The 22,427-nt window shown below is 47.5% G+C and overlaps 1 protein-coding gene across 4 annotated transcripts in view; it reads right to left on the bottom strand.

The window, feature by feature from the left end:
* LOC140404069 (GTP-binding protein 1-like) overlaps positions 1-22,427 on the bottom strand; it is a 29,081-nt gene that overhangs the window by 5,952 nt on the left and 702 nt on the right. For 2 of the 4 annotated variants that reach the window (XM_072492437.1, XM_072492436.1), the window contains exons 2-12: positions 17,979-18,090; positions 17,113-17,293; positions 15,253-15,601; positions 13,079-13,202; positions 11,339-11,453; positions 10,252-10,396; positions 7,657-7,839; positions 5,490-5,625; positions 3,923-4,101; positions 2,267-2,446; positions 1,982-2,032 (exon numbers count right to left, since the gene is read on the bottom strand). In XM_072492437.1, the coding sequence (XP_072348538.1) occupies positions 1,982-2,032; positions 2,267-2,446; positions 3,923-4,101; positions 5,490-5,625; positions 7,657-7,839; positions 10,252-10,396; positions 11,339-11,453; positions 13,079-13,202; positions 15,253-15,601; positions 17,113-17,293; positions 17,979-18,090 (1,755 nt within the window). The remainder of the gene's footprint in view (positions 1-1,981; positions 2,033-2,266; positions 2,447-3,922; positions 4,102-5,489; positions 5,626-7,656; positions 7,840-10,251; positions 10,397-11,338; positions 11,454-13,078; positions 13,203-15,252; positions 15,602-17,112; positions 17,294-17,978; positions 18,091-22,427) is intronic. The other 2 variants (XM_072492439.1, XM_072492438.1) reach the window with 1 other exon arrangement.

Genomic DNA, 22,427 nt, shown 5'->3' on the forward strand with positions numbered 1-22,427 from the left:
AAAAAAAACATTTTTTTTTCCCAATTAAGGGGCAATTTAGCGTGGCCAATCCACCTACCCTGCTCATAGAATTTACAGTGCAGAAGGAGGCCATTCGGCACATCGGGTCTGCACCGGCTCTTGGAAAGAGCACCCTACTTAAGCCCACACCTCCACCTCATCCCCGTAACCCAGTAAACCCACCTAACCCAAGGGCAATTTAGCATGGCCAATCCACCTAACCTGCACATTTTTGGACTGTGGGAGGAAACCCACGCAGACACGGGGAGAACGTGCAAACCCCGCACAGACCGCTGTGAAGCAACTGTGCTATCCACTGCTACCGTGCCACCCCTCTTTGGGGTCCTCGCTGCCGTGAAGCAGCAGTGTTAACCATTGTGCCACCCACTCCAATACTCAGTTTCCTCACTTTTTAAGCCCCTAGGTTACCATCTGTTTTGGTTGTGAAACGTGGGGCTTCTACTGTGAAGACAGATGCAAAGTATTTGGTGAAGGCCTCCACCATTTCCTCGTTCCCCATGATAATTGTTTCCATTGTTTACTCTAGCTACTTTGAGGGAATTTCAAATATATTGTATTATATGTAGTTGGTGCAGTAAGGGTTAAAAACCTAGGATAGTGAGACAGCCAAAGTCATGTTTTAAAAAATCCTGGTTTGAAAGAAGTCTGGAATTTGTGGCTACAGAGGTGTAGTTAAAGCATCGTAAAAATGAACTCATCATTCATTCCAACCAAGTATATTGATTATCTGGAGTAGGGCTAATGGAATTTTGTTTATATAAAGATGGTTCCCCGGGGAGCAGATGAAATGAAATGAAAATGAAAATCGCTTATTGTCACAAGTAGGCTTCAATGAAGTTACTGTGAAAAGCCCCTAGTCGCCACATTCCGGCAAATGTTCGGGAAGGCTGGTACGGGAATTGAACCGTGCTGCTGGCCTGCTTTAAAAGCCAGCGATTTAGCCCAGTGTGCTAAACCAGCCCCTCAGATAATCAGAGACATTGTGTTTAGCCTTAGTGTGATATAGCTAATGGGAGGAGCCAGGGGCTGAGGCATTGAATTTCAATGTGTGCTCAGTTAAAGATTTGCCCGTGAACAGTACAGGAGCTTTTTGCCAAAGGCCTGGCAGGTTAAACAGTAATCTGAGACAGACAAGAAGCTGCAGGCTGTTCCCTGACCAGATTTTTCTCTCTCAGTATTTTAAAAGGAATTCAATTCAAGTGTACAGCAGGTACACTTTGTGTTTGCTAACTGTATTTTAAAGTGGATTTTGACCAGAGATCAGTTTTGCTTGAGTAGAGATAAAAGAGGTAGGAGTGTTTCATTTTATTATTAAGCATGGTTTAACTGCTAATTGTAAGCTAGTTTATGATGGTGAAGTTAGTAATAAAGTTTGTTTCAATATACCATATCCCTATTTGTGCATGGAATCACTCCTGCAGCCTTCCAAGTATCCTTTCCTCACAGTCTTATGAATTAAACAAAATATTGGGATTTCTAACCGGTGTCTTAACAGCTGTTGGGGTCTGGGATCGTAATGCTACTTTCTTCCTTTTTATGATTATAATCTGTTTTTATAGCTGATTAGTTTACCAAGTTCGATTTTTCCTTCACAACAACCTTTTGGTGGCCCTTTGCTGGTTTCTGAAACACACCTAATCCTCAGACTTGTTAGCGTTTTCACGCAACATTGTAAGCCTCTTTTAAACAAATACTATTTGTACCTTCCTGAGCCAGCCATGGTTGGGTCCTGCTTCATGAGCTGTTTTTCAATGTGATGTATTTTTCTGAACATTTCGAATAGCTTTATCCCCATACTTTTTCACCCAATTAACCAGCTTCCCCTCTTATTCTACAGCTCATATTAATCTTGGCCGTTGGAAATGTGCTTGCACTGAGGCAAACCGCCTTGCTGGTTTTTCACCAATATTACCAAATCGCATCCCTAAATGAAACAGAACGAGTGAATCCATGCAGCTACCTTGTTCTCCTTATTAACATCTCGATTCTGTTTATCCTCCTCTGAAGGCATCTGCAAACCGTGCAGCGAGAGAGAGCAAAAAGAGAGACAGAGACAACGTGAGCAGACAAGACAGCTGAAGGTCAAAACCTGCAACATTCACCATCACCACCAGCACAGAGTGATGACATTTCCTCTGGGTTATGTCACAGGCGAGTGTGCAGCAGGTTTCAATCTCACATCATTGTTGGTTGTACAGATAGTCCAAGGAGGCAATTTAATACAGCCCAAGACACCCAGACCTACCTGTGTTTGGTTCAATGTATGTAGAGCTGCCATCTGTCCCAACGAGGGACCCTCCTCCAGGGTCGAACCAGTCGCTGCCAACACCTCCTCCTTCTTCACCAAGGCCCCCTTCTTTGTCGACTGCATCTTTAGCTGGAGTGGCTTGGTGTTAGATGGTGATGTATTTGTGGTCTGGATTAACTGGTTTGAGACAAACCCAAGCAAGTGGTTACGATCAACTCAGTTTGGTCAATTAGAACGTTTCCTAATACCTAAATGCTGCTTTCCCCGTTCCCCAGGGCCTGCACTGCTTTGCAAAATCCACAACCTGCTTAAGCAGCAACTCAGACTCCACCTCACACAGATAATCCACACACGCTGTAATATTTTACCCCATTTTCTCTGCTCACAGTCAGGTCACCATCACGATTGTAAAGGTGCAAGTTATTGAGATAACAAAATGCTGACAAATATTCCATGGATGGAAAGGTTGAATTAAATGGCACAGCTGATGTAGCATCACATCGGAATGAAGTGTCAATCCCTGAACTCTGCTAGATCAGCTGATTTCAGCTTGGTAAGCAGGGAGACACACTACAGGTACCCTCAGCATTCCTGGTTTGGGACAAGACAATGATGGTGGGTGGCACAACGGCGCAGTGGTTAGCGCTGCTGCCTCAGGGCGCCGAGAATCCGGGTTTGATCCTGGCCCCAGTCTGTGTGGAGTTTGCACATTCGCCCAGTGTCTGCGTGGGTCTCACCCAAAGATGTGCAGGGTAGGTGGAATGCCATGCTAAATTGCCCCTTAATTGGAAAAAGTAAATTAATTGCATACTTTACATTTTTAAAAAGACAGCGAAGGCATCCTCTCACTGGCCATTAGCGATACCAGTGAGAATGGTGCCCATCAGGATGGGATCTGGCTCATCTTGATGCTGGGTTTCATAGGGTTAAATTACGAGGCCAGTTGTATAGATGTTGCTTGTATTCCCTGGCGGTTAGAAGATCGAGTCGCAATCTAATAGCGATGTTTAAATGCTAAAAACTTTCGAAAGGGAAATCTCAAACAAGGAGACACCATAGAATCAGCAGAAGAGTCGAAACATTAACTCTTTTCCACTCCCCACAGATGCTGCCAGACCTGATGAGGTTATCCAGCCTTTTCTGTTTTTATTTCATAAAGTTAGATCCAGCCTGCCCAGGAGTGAAAGGGGTAGTGGAAATCTGAAACATTCTCCCTCATGGGTCAATAGATAGGAGACTGATTGATTTTGTTGGTTATGGGTATCTAGGGATGCTGGTGAAGGGCTGAGATACAGATCAGCCATGGCTTAATTAATTGGCAGAACCGGCTCAAGGAGTTGAATGGCCTCTTGTGCCGATGAGCGAGACGCTCGTTGAGCTTGTGGGGGGCAGTGGAGGGAGGAGGCCAAACAGATTCCATCAAAGAACCAAACGTCTCCAGGAACAGGACTGCAAATCAAAGGTTCATAAAGACCCGAGCTCAGCATACAGGGCTCTGTACAAGTGCACCAATAGGAGTTTTATTCCTGTCCATGTCTGGCCCAGCAGGCTCTCTGGATTTTTCAGAGGGGATGGGAAGTACTTCCCATCATCCTGGCCCAGATGCTGGTCACGATCCAATGGCGGCCCAGGCCCAACACTCCTCTTTGTTACCTTGGTTATCGTCCCCACTGCTTTGGTCCTGCCCTCTCTGAAGACAAGGCGCTGATCCGCATGGAGGTACTCGGGGGTTTTGATGAAGCGGAAATGGACAGTGGCCTTGTCCCCTGTCCTCAGGCAGTCCTTGCTCATAGACAGAATGGTGGCTGTCTGACGGATGCTGCCACAGTGCACTGTGGGATAGGAGGAGGAGTTAAATGAGCAATTGGTCAGAATGTTCACAATAAAACTGCCGACTGATTCACCCAGTAGGGAGGAATAGAATTTACACAGACTTGCATTTCTATAGCACCATTCACAATCTCAGGACGTTGCAGCCAATTAAGTACTTTTTGAAGATGTTGTGGAAACACTTCATTCAATTTGCAAACAGCAAGATCCCACAAACAGAAACTTGTTAGCTACCAGATTAAAGATTAAATAAATTGACATATGGGCAACCAATAAATATTGCACAGAATACTGATAACCCTCCCCGCCGTAGGATCTGTCACATCCACCCCAAAGAGCAGATGGAGCAGAGTTACAGTTCAATGACTTATCAAGACACCTGTACCGTCAGCAGTGCAGGACTCCCTCAGTACTGCTCTGGGATGTGTCAGCCTGGATTACAGGCTCAAACCCCCGAGTGTGGGGGTTTGACCCAGCCCCACGCATCAAGTCAAGTTGGCACTGGATACTCCACTTCCTCCTGCTTGGAACTCACCTAAGAACATAAGAACTAGGAGCAGGAGTCGGCCATCTGGCCCCTCGAGCCTGCTCCGCCATTCAATGAGATCATGGCTGATCTTTTGTGGACTCAGCTCCACTTCCCGGCCCGAACACCATAACCCTTAATCCCTTTATTCTTCAAAAAATTATCTTTCTATCTTGAAAACATTTAATGAAGGAGCCTCAACTGCTTCACTGGGCAAGGAATTCCATAGATTCACAACCCTTTGGGTGAAATTCCTCCTAAACTCAGTCCTAAATCCAGCACACTATGCTACCGTGGGCAGCACGGTCGCACAGTGGTTAGCAGTTGCTTCACAGCTCCAGGGTCCCAGGTTCGATTCCCAGCTGGGTCACTGTCTGTGCAGAGTCTGAAAGTTCTCCCCGTGTCTGCGTGGGTTTCCTCTGGGTGCTCCGGTTTCCTCCCACAGTCCAAAGATGTGCGGGTCAGGTGGATTGACCATGATAAATTGCCCTTCGTGTCCAAAAAGGTTAAGTGGGGGTTACTGGGATAAGGTAGATACGTGGGCTTGAGTAGGGTGCTCTTTGTAAGGGCCAGTGCAGACTCGATGGGCCGAATGGCCTCCCTTTGCACTGTAAATTCTATATGACTCTAAATCTACTTCCCCTTATTTTGAGGCTATGCCCCTTAGTTCTGCTTTCACCCACCAGTGGAAACAACCTGCCCGCATCTATCCTCTACTCCCTTCATAATTTTATGTTTCTATAAGATCCCCCCCCCCCGCATCCTTCTAAATTCCAACCTCAACAGGAGTCTGGAATACAAAAGATTCACTAATGAAAGGTGTCCCTCACTGCCGCAGAGGGGGCCCACTTCCAGTTTGCTTACCCATAGCCTGGTAACGAGGACTGATCGTGGTCGGATGGTGCAGCACCAGGATTTCTCCCTCGAACTCCCAGGACGCCTGAGGATTGAGTTTCGGAGATACCATCACCATTCCCTTTCTGATGGAGGAACGTTTAATCTGGGGGTGGGGAAAGAGGAAGTTGGACTCTGAGCAGGGGAGTTTTTGTTAAAGGACACACGGATGCGGTTGTTTCAGTATTCACAAAATACAAACAATCTGCACGAGTTAGACACGGGGAATTTAGATGTTCAGGAAAATATTAGAATCCATCAGGATGTTCACGCTGCAAGACAGTAGGAAATTTCCAATCTCTGGGTCCAATTTCCCGTTAAATTGTCTTCTATGCAAATTAAACATCCTGTGATCTCCAATAACTATAAATACTTTCCCGTGTGTTAATCCTCAGTTTGCACCCCAATATATTTCAGATCTGCGCCTCTCGTGTGGGTGATTTTCATTCCACCTTTGTTTTCTCTTTGGCAAAGTTTCGCTTCTAGACGTTATGTGGAAGCATCGCCTGGGAATTGTAAAAGGAATAGTAGCCGTGATCTACAAGGAAGATGCCAGAACTGCGGGGTTATAACCACCAGGAAAAGCAGGCTGCCGACCTTAGGAGAGTCAATGTTGAATTTAGTGTCTTTAAAATTATGAAAGCAGTTTGATGGTGTAAACACACAGGTGTTTCCGTTTGCACGGCAGTCCAAAATTATGACTAATAATAATATTATGACGAGTAAATGGGCTCGGCAGCACAGTGGTTAGCACTGCCGCCTCACAGCGCCAAGGACCCGGGTTCAATTCCAGCCTCGGGTGACTGTCTGTGCGGAGTCTGCACGTTCTCCCCGTGTCTGCGTGGGTTTCCTCCGGTCGCTCCGGTTTCCTCCCACAGTCCAAAGATGTGCAGGTTAGGTGGATCGGCCATGATAAATTACCCCTTCGTGTCCAAAGGGTAGGTGGGGTTGCGGGAATAGGCTGTTGAAGCGGGCCCAGCTAGGAGTCTCTTTCTGAGCCTCCACACAGAGTCCAGTGGCCTCCTTCTGCACTGCAGGGATTCTATTAAAATCCAATGTAGAATTTGGGAGAAAACACTTTACTAAAGAGTGGGCGATAATGCAAAGCTCGCTAGCACAGGGAGTTGTTGAAGTAAGGCACATAGCACTTTCCACATTCGTCCCTTTGAACCTGCTCGCTATTCAATAAGATCTAGGCTTATCTGGCTTTGTCTTGCCTCCACTTTTCTACCTGCGCCCCGCATCTCTCTCTCCCCCCCCCCCCTCCCCCCCCACACCCTCAAACAATACCGTATGCCCTTCATTATCAAAACTGCAACTCTATCTTTAATAAATTCAATGACCCAGCTTCCACTACTTTCTGGTGAAGCAAATTCTACACACTAACTAACCATCCGAAGAAAGTTTCTATTCATCTCAGTCTCAAAGGGTAGCCCTCTTATTTTTATAACTGCCCAGTGGTTCTAATCTCCGGCACAAGAGGCAACATCTTCCAGGTACCCACCACCTTATCAAGTTCCCTCAGGACCTTGTGTTTCAGTAAGATCACAGCTACATGGATGCACAAAGGCAAAACTAGATAACCACAAAAGGAGAAAGGTTCGGGCGTGATGAACTAGGAAGGAAGGGGCCTATGTAAACAGTAGCATGGGTGGCATGGTAGCACTGTGACTTCACAGCTCCAGGGTCCCAGGTTCGATTCCCCGCTGGGTCACTGCCTGTGCGGAGTCTGCGCATCCTCCCCGTGTCTGTGTGGGTTTCCTCCCACAGTCCAAAAATGTGCAGGTTAGACGGATTGCTAAATTGCCCCTAGTATCCAAAAAGGTTAGGAGGGGTTATTGGGTGGAAGTGTGGGCTTAGGTGGGGTGGTGGGTGGGCCGGTGCAGACTCGATGGGCCAAATGGCCTCCTTCTGCACTGGAAATTCTATGTTCTATGGACCACTTCTGAACGGCCTGTTTCGGTGTTGGCAAATCTCTCTGTCTCTGTAATCGAAGGAGGTCAATGGAGCCGCTTCCACACGGGCTAGGAGCTGTTTACAAGCGGAGAGAATCGACATTGGATCTGTACATGCACGCAACCGGTTGCGAGAATAAGCGAACACACGTGGATCAGCGAGGTGTGGAGTTGAGTGTTACCTTCTTCAGTGCAAAGGATGCGGTTTGGCCACCTCGAACCTCCCGGACTGGCATCCGTTTCCTGTGGATTGACTTCACTGCGATGGGCATGAAGTTCCCCAGTGGGTCGGGTCCCAGCAGCAATATGTCGTTTAATCGGATCAGACCTCTTAGCGTAGTTCCAGACACCACTGTTCCAACGCCCTAGAAAATAAAATGAAATGGGAGGGGGGGGGGGGGGGTGGGGGGTTTACAATGGAACACTGAGCACCAGGCAAGCCTGGGACGATGAAACTCCATATTGCTGCTATTGCTAACAAAGACGCGCCAGATTTCTGTCCATTCTCAGCGGAAATTCTTTGTCTCTGATCCACCCTGTCGATGGATGAAAGCCTGGTTTGGGTGCAAAAAGAATTTGGTTGTCTTTCTGAAACATCTGCCCTCTGTGGATTCAGAACACAATGAATTGCTTTTGAGGCGTAATAGCTGTTGTAATGTAGGGAAACACCATAATTTGTGCTCAGCAAGATACAACAAAAAAGAGTTTTAAATGACCAGTTTGGTTGTGCTGGTTAATGTGTCAGCCAGGAATAACACCAAGTTGGGCCACGGTATCTTATTCACTTGAATAGGGCCCCGGCTGAACATTATAATCCGGACGGCGAGAACTGCGCCACTCCCTTCGTGCTGCATTCGAGTGCCAGCTGGAGCTAGCATTGGTTGACACCAAGTCAATTAATTCTAACTTCAGCACCGACTTTGGTGGCCCCACCCCGCCCACCTCAATCCACACACAAGTCCATAAGACCATAAGACATAGGAGTGGAAGGCCATTCGAGTCCACTCCACCATTCAATCATGGCTGATTTCAACTCCATTTACCCGCGCTCTCTCCATAGCCCTTAATTCCTCGAGAAATCAAGAATTTATCAACTTCTGTCTTAAAGACACTCAACATCCCGGCCTCCACCGCCCTCTGTGGCAATGAATTCCACAGACCCACCACTCTCTGGCTGAAGAAATTTCTCCTCATCTCTGTTCTAAAGTGACTCCCTTTTATTCTAAGGCTGTGTCCCCGGGTCCTCGTCTCCCCTGTTAATGGAAACAACTTCCCTACATCCACCCTATCTAAGCCATTCATTATCTTGTAAGTTTCTATTAGATCTCCCCTCAACATCCTAAACTCCAATGAATATAATCCCAGGATCCTCAGACGTTCAAACGTTCACACATCTCGTTCTTCCACGCAGCCAAGGCCAAAGTCAGTGGGGAGACGGTGGGACACTGGCAATGTATCTGGGCCTGGACTAGGAATCCAGAGGCCCAGGTCATTCTCACCGCAGCTGGTGGATTTGAATTCAATTTAATTCGAAAGAATTTGGAACTGAAAGCTACTCCCTAATGGTGGGAATGACAACGGTCATCGATCATAAAAACACAGCTGGTTCCTTTAGGGAAAGGAAATCTGCTGTCCTTACCCGGTCTGGCCTACACGTGACTCCAGACCCACAGCAATGTGGCTGATTCTGAACTGTCCTCAAGGGCAATTATGAATGGGTGACAAATGTTGGCCTTTGCCAGGGATGTCCACATCCCAAAGAACCAAAAACAAACTTTAGCATCGGGACCATCCCACTGAACAGAAGGTAGCTGGCCCAAGTCAACAGGTCCCAATTCAATCTCTGGGCTTTGTGGGTCAGGTTTGCTCGGGTAAATTTGCAGGAGAGTTCAAAATTAGTAACAAATCCAATATGGAGTTCAGGAGAAACAGGCAGCATGTTCCCATTCACTTCAATGGATCAGGACCAAAAAACCCCACAATGGGTCAGTTAAGCCCCCAGGAACTCTTTTAGAAATCATTCATAACCTGTTGGCCTTGGATTCTCTTTCCATAAGACCATATGACAAAGGAGCAGAATTAGGCCACTTGGCCCATCGAGTCTGCTCCACCATTCAATCATGGCTGATATTTTTCCCATCCCCATTCTCCTGCCTTCTCCCCATAATCCCCTTATTAATCAAGATCCTTGGTCTTAAAGACGCTCAGTGATTTGGCCTCCACAGCTTTCTGTGGCAGAGTTCCACAGATTGACCACCCTCTGGCGGAAGAAATTCCTCCTTATCTCGGTTTTAAAGGATCGTCCCTTTAGTCTGAGATGGTGTCCTCTGCTTCTTGTTTTTCCTACAAATGGAAACATTCTCTTCACGCCCACTCTATCCAGGCCACGCAGTATCCTGTAAGTTTCAATAAGATGCCCCCTCATCCTTCTAAACTCTTCCATGATCGTTCACTCAAAATGTTCAGCTCACTTGTGAATAATGGCCATTCAAAGTGATGCCTTATGGGTTCCCATACCCTCAGCCATCTAATCCCCAAGCTCTCCACCTCCCGGTCCGCCTTCAAGAGGCTCCTTAAATATGCCCCTGTATTTGTCGCCCGTCTTAATATTTCGGTCTTCGACTCGGCATTAGTTTTGGTTTGATCGTGCTACTGCATTCGACACTGAATAAATGGACTGATGTACCAGGGTGATGGAATTCTCATCTGCACGTTTAATACACAGATTAGTACAGAGGCCGTTTTGTAATAAGTAGGCCCCAAATGCAGGGTCTCACCGGAACGGAGTAAGTGTCATCAATCTGAAACTCTGCTGGCTCGTCCTCCTTGAAACTTGTCCGCGGCGACAACAGGTTCAAAAACATCTTCAGCAGTTCCAGATTCTCCCCAGTCACATTGGAGATCTGGAAAATTGGGCACATCCTGAGACAAAGGAAAAGGGAGGGGCTCTGTTACGGGGGAAGAACACAAAACCGGTATCGGATAAATGAAGAATTGGCAACAGGCAGACATGGCATGTCAAGGACAAACACCAGGGACACTGGACAGGAAGGCAGTGCCCAGACAACAGGGAGAAACACTCTGGTGAACCCGTACTGATCAACTTCCCAAAGCTTCCAGTTCCACAGCAACAAACTGCCTCACTTCCGGCATCGGGTGACTGTGTGGAGTTTGAACGTTTTCCTAGTGTTTGCGTGGGGTTCCTCTGGGTGCTCCGGTTTCCTCCCACAGTCACAAAGATGTGGTTCGGTGGACTGGCAATGCTAAATTGCCCCTTGGTGTCCAAAGGGTGGGTGGGGTCACAGCGATAGGGTAGGGAAGTGGGCCGAGGTATGTGCTCTTTCAAAGGGTCGGTGCGGACTCGATGGGCCGAATGTCCTCCTCCTGCGCTGTAGGGATTCTATGATTCAACATCAAACGCTCCAGTTAGCTGGGCATGGATTAGATAGCCAGGATCACAAGGCTAGTGTCTTATTAGCCATCACTGTTGTGGACAGTTACCCTTTCGATTATGCTGTGTCACCTCGGGTAACATCCATCTGACCGACAGAGCAAGCATGAGGCAGAGTGCCCAATTTCAGCTGCTAATTGCAGAGTTATCGCATCATCATCAAAGCAGCAGTTGGGATGCTGTAACTAACCACAGGTTAGGGAAAGGGAATAATAGAACAAAACCCTATATCCAGTGACCCCACCCTACCAGAAGCACACATGCTGGGCCACTGCATTGGCAGTGAAGCCCAACCCAGTCAAGCAGCCTGCTGAGGCTCACTGTGGGATGTACGTTGGCTAGACTCTTGCTTTCTGAAAGCAGGGAAAATGTTCAAAAGCTCCGTCCCAGTCAGAGGACCATGAAGCTGTTACCTTTCTGAGCTGAAGTTGGACGCTGTAACAATCACATCATCCTTGTTCTGGACCAGGACTGGGATCTTTCTGCAGCCTGGTGACTTCAGCAGCCTCTGCAGCAACTTCAGTGTTTCTGTAAAGATACAGAACCAAACCCGTCAATTCACCAAGTCAGAGTGCAGGACCACCCCCCCCCAACCTGTGAGGGTGCTGCTGTTCGACTCCCAACTATAGAAACCTTTGTTAAAGTTTTCTCTTCCCCCAAGCTTTTACCCTTGCCCTCCCAAGCTGGCTGACACCCACCTCGAGATATTCCTCGTGTTAAAAAAAGGAGCTAGTTTTCTTTACATTTTTCCAATTAAGGGCCAATTTAGCACGGTCAATCCCCCTATCCACTACATCTTTGGGTTGTGGGGGTGAGACCCACGCAGACTCCACACGGACAGTGACCCGGGGCCAGGATCAAACCCGGGTCCTCAGCTCCGTGAGGCAGCAGTGCTAACCATTGCGCAGCCATAAAAGGAGCTAGTTAATGAGAGCTTTCATTAAAACCGCTTTTACAAATCCGTATCTAAACATTTTTGTCAGTAATTAATCAGACAGATTACGATCAGGAGGGGGATTTTGCTTTAACAGTTGGCGGGGCAGCAGGGTGGCGTGATGGTTAACACTGCTGCCTCACGGCTCCGAGGTCCCAGGTTCGAATCCCGGCTCTGGGTCACTGTCCGTGTGGAGTTTGCACATTCTCCCCGTGTCTGCGTGGGTTTCGCCCCCACAACCCAAAGGTGTGCAGGCTAGGTGGATTGACCACGCTAAACTGTCCCTTAATTGGAAAAAATGAATTGGGTACTCTAAATTTTTCAAAAACACAGTTGGCGGACCATAAAAAGTTAGACGCACTTTGTGTGTGGGGGGGGGGGGGGGCTTTAAAGAAAGATCAGGTTGACCAGAACTGCAAACTGGAGCCAATCGGGAGAGGTTGAACAGGTTGGATAATGGAGAATTATTCAAATTATGAATATGTCAGTCAGGTTGGATAACGGAGAAACCCAAAATTAGGGGCTCTAAAATCCAAGATAAAGTCAGACACGAATTAGTCCAATAGGGAAATGTGGAGAATTGTCTTTACACAGGGACAGGGATTAGAATATGGAACTTGCTTCCACAAATGTGTTCAGAAGGAAACTAGAAGAGTACATGAGAGAAAATGTAATATAAAGACATGCTGAAATGCTGAGATAAGGCAAATGGAATGGGAGGGGGCGTGAGTGGAATATAAACGCCAGCACGGACTAGTCAGGCTGAATGGCCTGTGGCCGTACATTCTGTGTAGCCAATTGGAAAGTATCAATAAATGAGTAACAGGCACCACCATTGTCCTGAAATTGCAATGCTCACAGTTGCAGTTTGTACATGTATTTCCTTCTGTGCCTGGAGAAAAAAGGAAAGAGTGAGAGTGCTTCACTTCTGTGGTTAGTGAACAGTAGTGAATGGGTTTTCTGTTGTAAATATCCACAACTGTGCAGTATGTTTATTTGTACTCTGTGCAAGACATTTTCTGCTAAAATCAGTGTCAATGGCCAAAACAGAGAGTTTGGGGGCGAGTGAACGATGGAGCAGCTCCTCTCCTTTGTTAATGTTCACTGGCTGCACACAAAACAGAAGCCTCACCTGTCACAGGTGGCTGGAGAGAGGACCTTCAAATGTTTGTAAAAATCCAAAATCAATCAAATGGCAATTTAGTGTTTCCCCTCTTACCCTGTAAGATGTTGGCTGGACACATGTCTATCTTTGTCACCACTACAAACACAGGAACGTTGAGGGCCAGAGCAAGTCCCAGATGCTCTTTGGTCATCCCCACGATTCCGGCATTGCTACCAACCTTCGGGGAAAAAAAAAATTCATCCAGTCAGAGTGAAAGAAAAGGCAGCTGACCAACTGCAGATCTGAAATACCTTCCCTTTTGTACAAATCCTCATCAAAACGCCAGCACGGGCTAGTCAGGCCGAGTGGCCTGCACATTCTGCGTATCAATAAACGAATGCAGCGAGATTGGGGCCTCACCTGGGGCGAGTCACTGATAAAGCCGCTCCTCTATTTTGTGCTGCATTACAACAAAGTACCTCAGTTGGCAGTGACAGGCTTTGGGACACCTGCAGCTCATGAAAGGTTCTATAGAAATGCAAGTTTGTCTTTCACTGCCCCCCCCCCCCCCCCAAATCTCTGCTTGACCATCAGAGCTCCCGTGGCTGACGTCCATCACCTCTATGGCAGCAGCTTGGGCCCCGGTTGTTTCAGGCTGTCTGTTGGCACTCAATCATTTTATTTTAATCAATTTGCTGGATGTGGGTGTCACTGGCCAGACAGGCATTTAGTGCCCATCCCTAGCTGGCCATCAAGGTGGTGGTGTGCTGCCTTCTCGAACCGCTGCAGCCCCTGTTCTGTAGAGATGCTGGTGTTGGTTTGCAGGCTGTGTCTAACCCAATAAAGATGAACTGCTCCAACTTTGCTAATGCTTCCTTTTCAAAGCCCCCAGTCCCCTCCTCCAGGCCCTCAGCCCACCAAAGCACATGGTGCTTTCTGGAGGTGATCAGGTTAGTTAGCCAGCATCAAACAGCTGCAGGTTTTAAACACTGTGCTTAACAAAGCTTTCATACATTTGATTAGGGAGGGGGAGAGAATACCATTTGCACCCGTTTCTGAATCGTGGCACTATCGGGCTCCACCTTTTCAGACACTTGTCACCGGCACAAGCTCTTTTGCACTGGTTGACAATCCACCATCTCCACTCATGGTGGGATCAAGAGGAAACAAAAATAATCTGATCAGGTGTTGTTGGGAGACTCCCTTCCCATACACGGCCCCATGTTTATGAGGATTATGCACTGACTGCGACGTAGATCCACAGCGTGCACCTTGAGCACAGCTTTACACAGAGTTAAACCCAGTGTCAGGAGCAGATGGGTGGCCTGTAACTGGCTTTTTGCACCCTGGTCTACAGTGAAGGTGGAAAATCAGCAAAAGCGCTCATTGGGACAGCCAGACATTCCCGTTTGAGCAGCACACCCCTCAATATCCCCACAGCTCAGCACCAGGCCTCAAACCTGGGGGGGCAGGCAATATTCATGGATCCAAACTTCAGTAGTGTGTCAGCCAGTGTCCCAAGGTGGGCAGGAAAGTGGGGGGAAAGAAACAAAACTAACAAAAGAATGGACTCCATAACAACTGAAGCTCCTTTGGGCAGTTAGTGTCAGTATGGTTAAGAAGGTAACTTACTCGCCTTGATGTCAGAAAACTGTTGGCTCAAATCCTGCTCCAGAGACTCAAGCACATAATCCAGATGGATACTCCTAATGCATAGGCCATAGAATTCCTACAGTGCAGAAGACCATTCAGCCCACCGGGTCTACACCGACCCTCTGAAAGAGTATCCTACCTAGGCACGCATCCCTGCCCTATCCCCATAATCCCACCCAATCTGCACATCTTTGGACACTAAGGAGCGATTTGGCAACGGTCAATCCACCTAACCTGTAGGTGTCTGGAACATCGGAGAATCCCGGTGCAGGCTCCGCACAGTCACCCGAGACCAGAATTGAAACCGTGAGGCAGCAGTGTTAACCACTCTACCACCGTGCCGCCCCTAACATCGTTACGCAATAACAGAGGGTTGCACCGTCACAGCTGCCGCCTTCCAGAACTAGCACTAAGCCGAGGCAGTCTGCCACTTGGAAGTGGGGCATAATTGATTTCACGGCACTATTTTCAAAAGCAGGGGCATCGCCTCACTGGAGGTGGGAGGCATTCGCGCAAGGGAAAGTTCAGAATGAACATGACCCCAGAAAGAAAAAGTGGTTCATTGGCTGTAAAATCCTTGGGATTCCCCGAGGTCACAAGAGGTGCCTGATAAAAGCAAATCTTTTTATTCTTACCATCAACATGCAGAAGTCCGGTAGATGCCCAGTCATCCCAAACACTGTGGTCTTCAGGTATTTCTCATGCCCTGCCAGGTCAATGAAGGTGATGACTTTAGTAGATTTCTCACAGATTTTGGTCCAGTCCAACCCACCGCCATGGCTGTCTGGTTTGTTCACAACATCCCCCGTGCTGTCAAAGCCGAGAATGTCATTGCCAACACTGCTTGTCCGCCCAGATTCAACCTCGTGCTTGTGGCGGAACAGTTTCTGCCGTGCAAATCCTCGGCCGTTGTCAAGTTCGCCGTGCGTCAGGACGCCCAACAAGGTGCTCTTCCCGGCATCCACGTTCCCGACCACGGCTACCCTGCAAGGAGAGAGGGAGGTGGAAGGGGGGGGGTGAACTCCAGTGATTGGAAACTGCAAGACCAACTGAAAAGAGGTGTTCGACAGGGAGCATTCATGGTCTGTAAGCTGATGTAATCATTTGCAACCTGGAACCTCCCAGTTCTGCCAGTAAAGGGAACTTGCATAGAGCCAATTCATTTTAGTTTACAACACATTTCTGGAAACTCAGTGGACTCCAGTTCCAGTTCCCATTTGGCCTCGAGTTAGCGGACTCCCCCCAGGCAAGAACTAGGTGTGTTAATGTTCACCTCTGTGTCCATGGGCTACGTTATAGAATCATAGATGTTTACAGCATGGAGAAGGCCCAGCTGGTCCATGCTGCCCAATTTCTATCACTAAGCTAGTCCCACTTGCCTGCATTCTGCCCATAATCCCTCTATACCCACCCTGCCATGTAACTGACTGCTTTTTAAAAGGACAAAATTGTGCCCGCCTCTACCACTGCCTCTGGCAGCTCGTTCCAGATGCTCACCACCCACTGTGCAAAAATACTTTTCCCACTTGTCTCCTTTGTATCTCTCTCCTCTCACCATAAACCTGTGCCTTCTAGTTCTAGACTCCTCTACCTTTGGGAAAAGATGTCGACTATCTACCTTATCGATGCTCCTCATTATTCCATAGACCTCTGTAAGATCACCCCTAAGCCTCCTACACTCCAGGGGAAAAAAGGCCCAGCCTTTCCTTATAATTCAGACCATCAAGTCCTGGTACCATCCTCGAAGCAAGAGGAAGTGACAAAAATAAAAAGAGACTCTAGATTCTGAATGCTAGCCTGTTGTTATATTCCTCGTGGCTAGTTGGTGAAGGAAAAAAAACAATCAGTCTTTACTTGGAATAAATTTATTGTGCTCCGGTTTCCTCCCACAGTCCAAAGGTGGCAGGTTAAGTGGATTGGCCATGATAAATTGCCCCCAAGTGTCCAAAGGCTAGGTGGGGTTACAGGTAGAGGGCGGGGATGGGATCGGTGTGGGGTGGTCTTTCAAAGGGTCGGTGCAGGCTTGATGGGCAAATGGCCCCCCTTCTGCACTGTAGGAATTCTATGATTACAGGTATACATCTCCCGATTCCACTCTACGTCTCCTTCAGCAAGTGTCTCCTTAAATGTGCTCAAGTGATCATTTATCCAATGTTCTCCATCTCCATGCACTTAACCTCAATGGATACAATTAACACCTGTAACCATATTGTAGGCTGCGACTGTATAGCTGGGCAGGGCTCTGTGATTGAACAGCCTAATAACACTCATGCTCTAGGCTCACGCACAAAGGTTGGGCAATCGGGCAAGATACGAGAAAGTAACTGACCCGCAAGAAAGTCAATGCCTTCAGGAAAGGAGGAGAAACAGGAACCCTCACTTTCCCCACCTCCTAAACAACAAAAAGAAGCATTAGATGATTCTCATTCCTGCAGAGGCACTGCCTGACCGGATGAATATCCACCCCCCCCCCCCCCCCCCCCCCAGTTCCTTACCTGACCTCCAAAAAGTCATTCTCCCCAACTCGCTTCCGAACTAAATAGTCAGCCACTTTCCCTCCTGCCTCCTGCCGCTCTCGGAGAAGAATCAGATCAGAGTAGATCTGTTCAGCCAGACTCTTGACAGTTGCTACAGATGCCTCAATGTCATCATCATTCAGACCGTATTTCTTGCCGTCTGGAATGAGAGAGCACGCGAATTAAAATGGAGCGGGCTACAGTGATCTTATTACTCAGTTAATTTGCCTTTGGAATTGCAAACTGTAATGTGAAAATGAAATGAAAATCGCTTATTGTCACAAGTAAGCTTCAAATGAAGTTACCGTGAAAAGCCCCTAGTCGCCACATTCCGGCGCCTGTTCGGGCAGGCTGGTACGGGAATTGAACCGTGCTGCTGGCCTGCCTTGGTCTGCTTTCAAAGCCAGCGATTTAGCTCAGTGTGCTAAACCAGGTAACAAAAGGGACTGATAATAATGTTCATCATGATAAACTTGCAAATGCCAGGTGGAGACAACTAAAAATTAGGAGCAGGGAGGGAAGGGAACAGGTTACAGTATACAGGCATTAATATTGACGACGTGAGGCGTGGCACAGTGGTTAGCACTGCTGCCTCATGGCACTGAGGACCCGGGTACGATCCCGGATCCGAGTCACTGTCCGTGTGGAGTTTGCACATTCTCCCCGTGTCTGTGTGGGTCTCACACCCCCACAACCCAAAGATGTGCAGGGACGGTGGATTGGCCATGCTAAATTGCCCCTTAATTGGAGAAAAAGAATTGGGTACTCTGAATTTTTTTTTTTTTTTTTTTATAAATTGATGGTCCGAACAATAATACATTTATCTAGAAATAGGCAAACTTTACCTGATCCTTGCCCGATTACGTAGATGGTCTCCCCACAACCCTCGTCCATACGCTCTCGCAACTGCTTCAGCAGGCAGTCATACTGCTCCGAGCTCGGACTCACCAACACAAACTAAAGCACAAAAAAAAAGGAAACAAGATCAGTGGGGATTTCAGAACTGCCTGAAGACGCTCAAAGTCGGTCTAATACCAGTCAAAGCAAAGCAGACCTGCCAATGGTCAGACTTGGAAACACAATGGTAAAGTTTTGACCACCTGTTTTGCTGTCAGGTTTTATGAAGCCGGGACAAGAAGCCAACGACAAGGTAGCGGAGGGACATTTTTCTTTATGCGTCTTGGAATTTTCGCTGAATTTAGGTGAAGGCAATTACACGCACTCACATTGACAAAAGATGAAATCAGCAGACACTGAAACGAAGAGACATAAATGAAAAGCTTTGGGATACCCAAGGAAGCCGACAGTTTGGGTGTCTTCACCAGCCGAGGGTTAAACAGAATACCTGTCATTTTCTTTTTTTTGTTTAAAAGTGACTACTGCACACAAAACTAGGATTCAACTTTAATCAGGGCGAGGAGATCAGGTTTGTTTGCACACATCCCAATCATTGCACATCAACAATACATTGTGTATCGCACAATAGGGTGACATGAAAGGCACAATACGCAAATATAAAATCTACCCTCTCCACCACTGCTGTGTGTTATTAATTTCATTCTTGCCTCTCATGTTAGCTGTCTCCTGCTCGCACTTATTAATACAACTGAATTCAGCCTCAGGATTATTTGCTTTTGTTGTCTCCCCTCCAGAATATTTCATTGTCATTATACATCGGTCTGATTAATTCCACTATTTGGAGGTCACACGTGCCATGTCTCCTGTTAAAGTTGTGGTGCAGTTGCTACATTCAGTATACAATTGTAAAATTCACTCTCATCTTTCAGGAGACTAGTTGATCCATCGCACTCAGCCCAGTATTAAATACATTTCACCTCAGCTACAAACATTTTTTAAAATGATGAATGCGGCCCTACGTTCCGTTGGACGACAGATCTGTGCGTTTGCAAGTTCAGCATCGTCAATTTCTTTCGGTCCTTGTTACGACCGAACACAATTCTGGAATTTACAGGCAGCCGGGGATGTTTCTGCATTTGACGCCACAATCTGATGTCAGGGTTTCCGCTCACTGCCCAGGATCATCATCATTACGTGTACACCAGCACTACACCTCCTGGCTGGGCCAACCACTGCCAACAAAGGTGGTCATTCACTGGTGGAATCTTACTGTGCACGAATGGACCACAAGACATAGAAGCGGAATTAGGCCACTCGGCCCATCGAGTCTGCTCCGCCATTCAATCATGGCTGATATTTTCTCATCCCCATTCTCCTGCCTTCTCCCCATGGCCCCTGATCCCCTCATTAATCAAGAACCTATCTATCTCTGTCTTAAAGACACTCAGTGATTTGGCCTCCGCAGCCTTCTGCGGCAAAGAGTTCCACAGATTCACCACCCTCTGGCTGAAGAAATTCCTCCCCATCTCTGCTTTAAAGGATCGTCCCTTCAGTCTGAGGCTGTGCCCTCGGGTTCTAGTTTTTCCTACAAGTGGAAACATCCTCTCCATGTCCACTCTATCCTGTAAGTTTCAATAAGATCCCTCCCTCATCCTTCTAAACTCCATAGAGTACAGATGCAGAGTTCAACCTCTCCTCATATGACAAGCTCTTCCTTCCAGGGATCATTCTTGTGAACCTCCTCTGGACCCTTTCGAAGGGCAGCTCATCCGTCCTTAGATACGGGGCCCAAACTGCTCACAATATTCCAGATGGAGTCTAACCAGAGCCTTCTACAGCCTCAGAAGTACTTCCCTGCTCTTGTATTCTAGCCATCTCGACACGAATGCTAACATTGCATTTGCCTTCCTAACTGCCGACTGAACCTGCACATTAACCTGAAGAGAATCCTGAACTAGGACCCATAAGTCCCTTTGTGCTTCTGATTTCCTAAGCCTTTTCTCCATTTAGAAAATACTCTGTGCCTCCATTCTTCCTACCTAAGTGCATAACCTCACACTTTTCCACATTGTATTCCATCTGCCACTTCTTTGCCCACTCTCCTAGCCTGTCCAAGTCCTTCTGCAGCCTCCTGCTTCCTCAATACTACCTGTTCCTCTGCATATCTCTGTATCATCATTGGATCATGGAAATCTGCATCACAGCTGTCTACCCACCAGTGGCCAAGATCCCCTGGTGCCCTTATCCAATAAAAAAACCCAAAAAGCAGAACACCAGGTGTGCTAGAAATGTGAAAGAAAACATTTCAAACTCTCTTTCCGTCGCCACGGTTGTTGCCGGACCTGTTGAGTATTTCCGATTTTGATTTCAAACATCTATCAAATTACAGGTTCCAAAGCTGCAAGTCCCACTATTCCTGTGAGAGAAAGGGGTTTTTGATTTCACTCCTGAATTGGAGGCCACTTTCAGGGGTTTGTTTTTCAAATAAACAATTCAGTAATATTTCATTAGCTGCAAATTATTTTGGGATATCCCACAATAATTAAAGGTGCTGCAGAAATACAATTCATTTGTTTTACCCCAGCAAATGTTTCAGATGTTGCCGCATTTTGCATTCCCCAACCGGAGAAAATAGTTCCCCTGCTCGATTATATACTTTTAAAATCTCAATTTGCCTCAACCATAGAAATTCTTAGGAATATAAACCATGTTTATGCAAACTTTAGCGATAGCACTTGTGATGGCTCAGAGGTTGAAGGGATTTGAAATTGTATCTCCGATACCCGCAGCGATCTTCATAAGACATAGGAACAGAATTAGGCCATTGAGTCTGCTCCGCAATTCAACCATGGCTGAAATGTCATCCCCATTCTCCCCAAAAACCTGATCCCTTTATCAAATCAAGAATCTATCTGATAAGTGGGAGGTGATTCATTTTGGTAGGACAAATTTGAATGAGGATTACAGGGTCAACAGCGGGGTTTGGAGGACTGTGGAGGAACAGCGAGATCTTGGGGTTCATGTCCACAGATCTCTGAAGGTTGCCACTCAAGTGGATAGAGCTGTGAAGAAGGCTTGTAGTGTGTTAGCGTTTATTAACAGGGGGCTTGAGTTTAAGAGCCATGGGGTTATGCTGCAACTGTACATGACCTTGGTGAGACCACATTTGGAGTATTGTGTGCAGTTCTGGTCACCTCATTATAGGAAGGATGTGGAAACATTGGAAAGGTGCAAAGGAGATTTACCACGATGCTGCCTGGATTGGAGGGTAGGTCTTATGAGGAAAGGTTGAGGGAGCTAGGGCTTTTCGCATTGGAGCGAAGGAGGATGAGAGACGACTTAATAGAGGTTTATAAGATGAGGGGGATAGATTGAGTGGACGTTCAGAGACTATTTCCTCAGGTGGATGTAGCTGTTACAAAGGGGCATAACTATGAGATTCAGGGTGGGAGATATAGGAGGGATGTCCGAGGTAGATTCTTTACTCAGGGAGTGGTTAGGGTGTGGAATGGGCTGCCTGCTGTGATAGTGGAGTCAGACACTTTAGGAACTTTCAAGCGGTTATTGGATAGGCACATGGAGCACACCAGAATGACAGGGAGTGGGATAGCTTGATCTTGGTTTCGGACAAAGCTCGGCACAACATCGAGGGCCGAAGGGCCTGGTAGGTGCTGTACTGTTCTATCTCTGTCTTAAAGACACTCAGTAATTTGCCTTTAACCCTGATCCCTTTATTAATCAAGAATCTATCTATCTCGGTCTTAAAGACACTCATTAATTTGCCTTCCGAACTGCTGACTGAACCTGCATGTTAACAGTAAGATCATCTTGAACAAGGACTCCCAAGTCCCTTTGTGCTTCTGATTTCCTAAGCCTTTTCCCATATAGAAAATAGTCTATGCCTCCATTCATATTCCATCTGCCACTTCTTTGCCCACTCTCCTAGCCTGTCCAAGTCCTTCTGCAGTCCCCCCGCTTCCTCAACACCCCCACCCTTATATGCCCCAAACCTCCACCCCGATCTGCCCCATTCCAACTTCCAGGTCCCTTGCCCCCTGTGCCCATGCCCTGTGGCAACATCCTTACCCTCAGCGCTGCTGCCCCGGCTACTCCCCTAAAAAAAAAACCACCCCTGACCAAATTCCCCCAACTGTACCCCCCACCCCAGACTGTACCCCCCACCCCAGACTGTACCCCTCACCAACTGTACCCCTCACCCAGGCCGTACCCCTCACCCCAGGCCGTACCCCTCACCCAGGCCGTACCCCTCACCCCAGGCCGTACCCCTCACCCCAGGGCCGTACCCCTCACCCCAGGCCGTACCCCTCACCCCAGGCCGTACCCCTCACCCCCCCCAACTGTACCCCTCACCCCCCCCCCAACTGTACCCCCTCACCCCCCCCCCAACTGTACCCCTCACCCCCCCCCAACTGTAC

This window comes from Scyliorhinus torazame, chromosome 29, assembly GCF_047496885.1.
Source record: "Scyliorhinus torazame isolate Kashiwa2021f chromosome 29, sScyTor2.1, whole genome shotgun sequence".
Taxonomy (NCBI): Eukaryota; Metazoa; Chordata; class Chondrichthyes; order Carcharhiniformes; family Scyliorhinidae; genus Scyliorhinus; species Scyliorhinus torazame.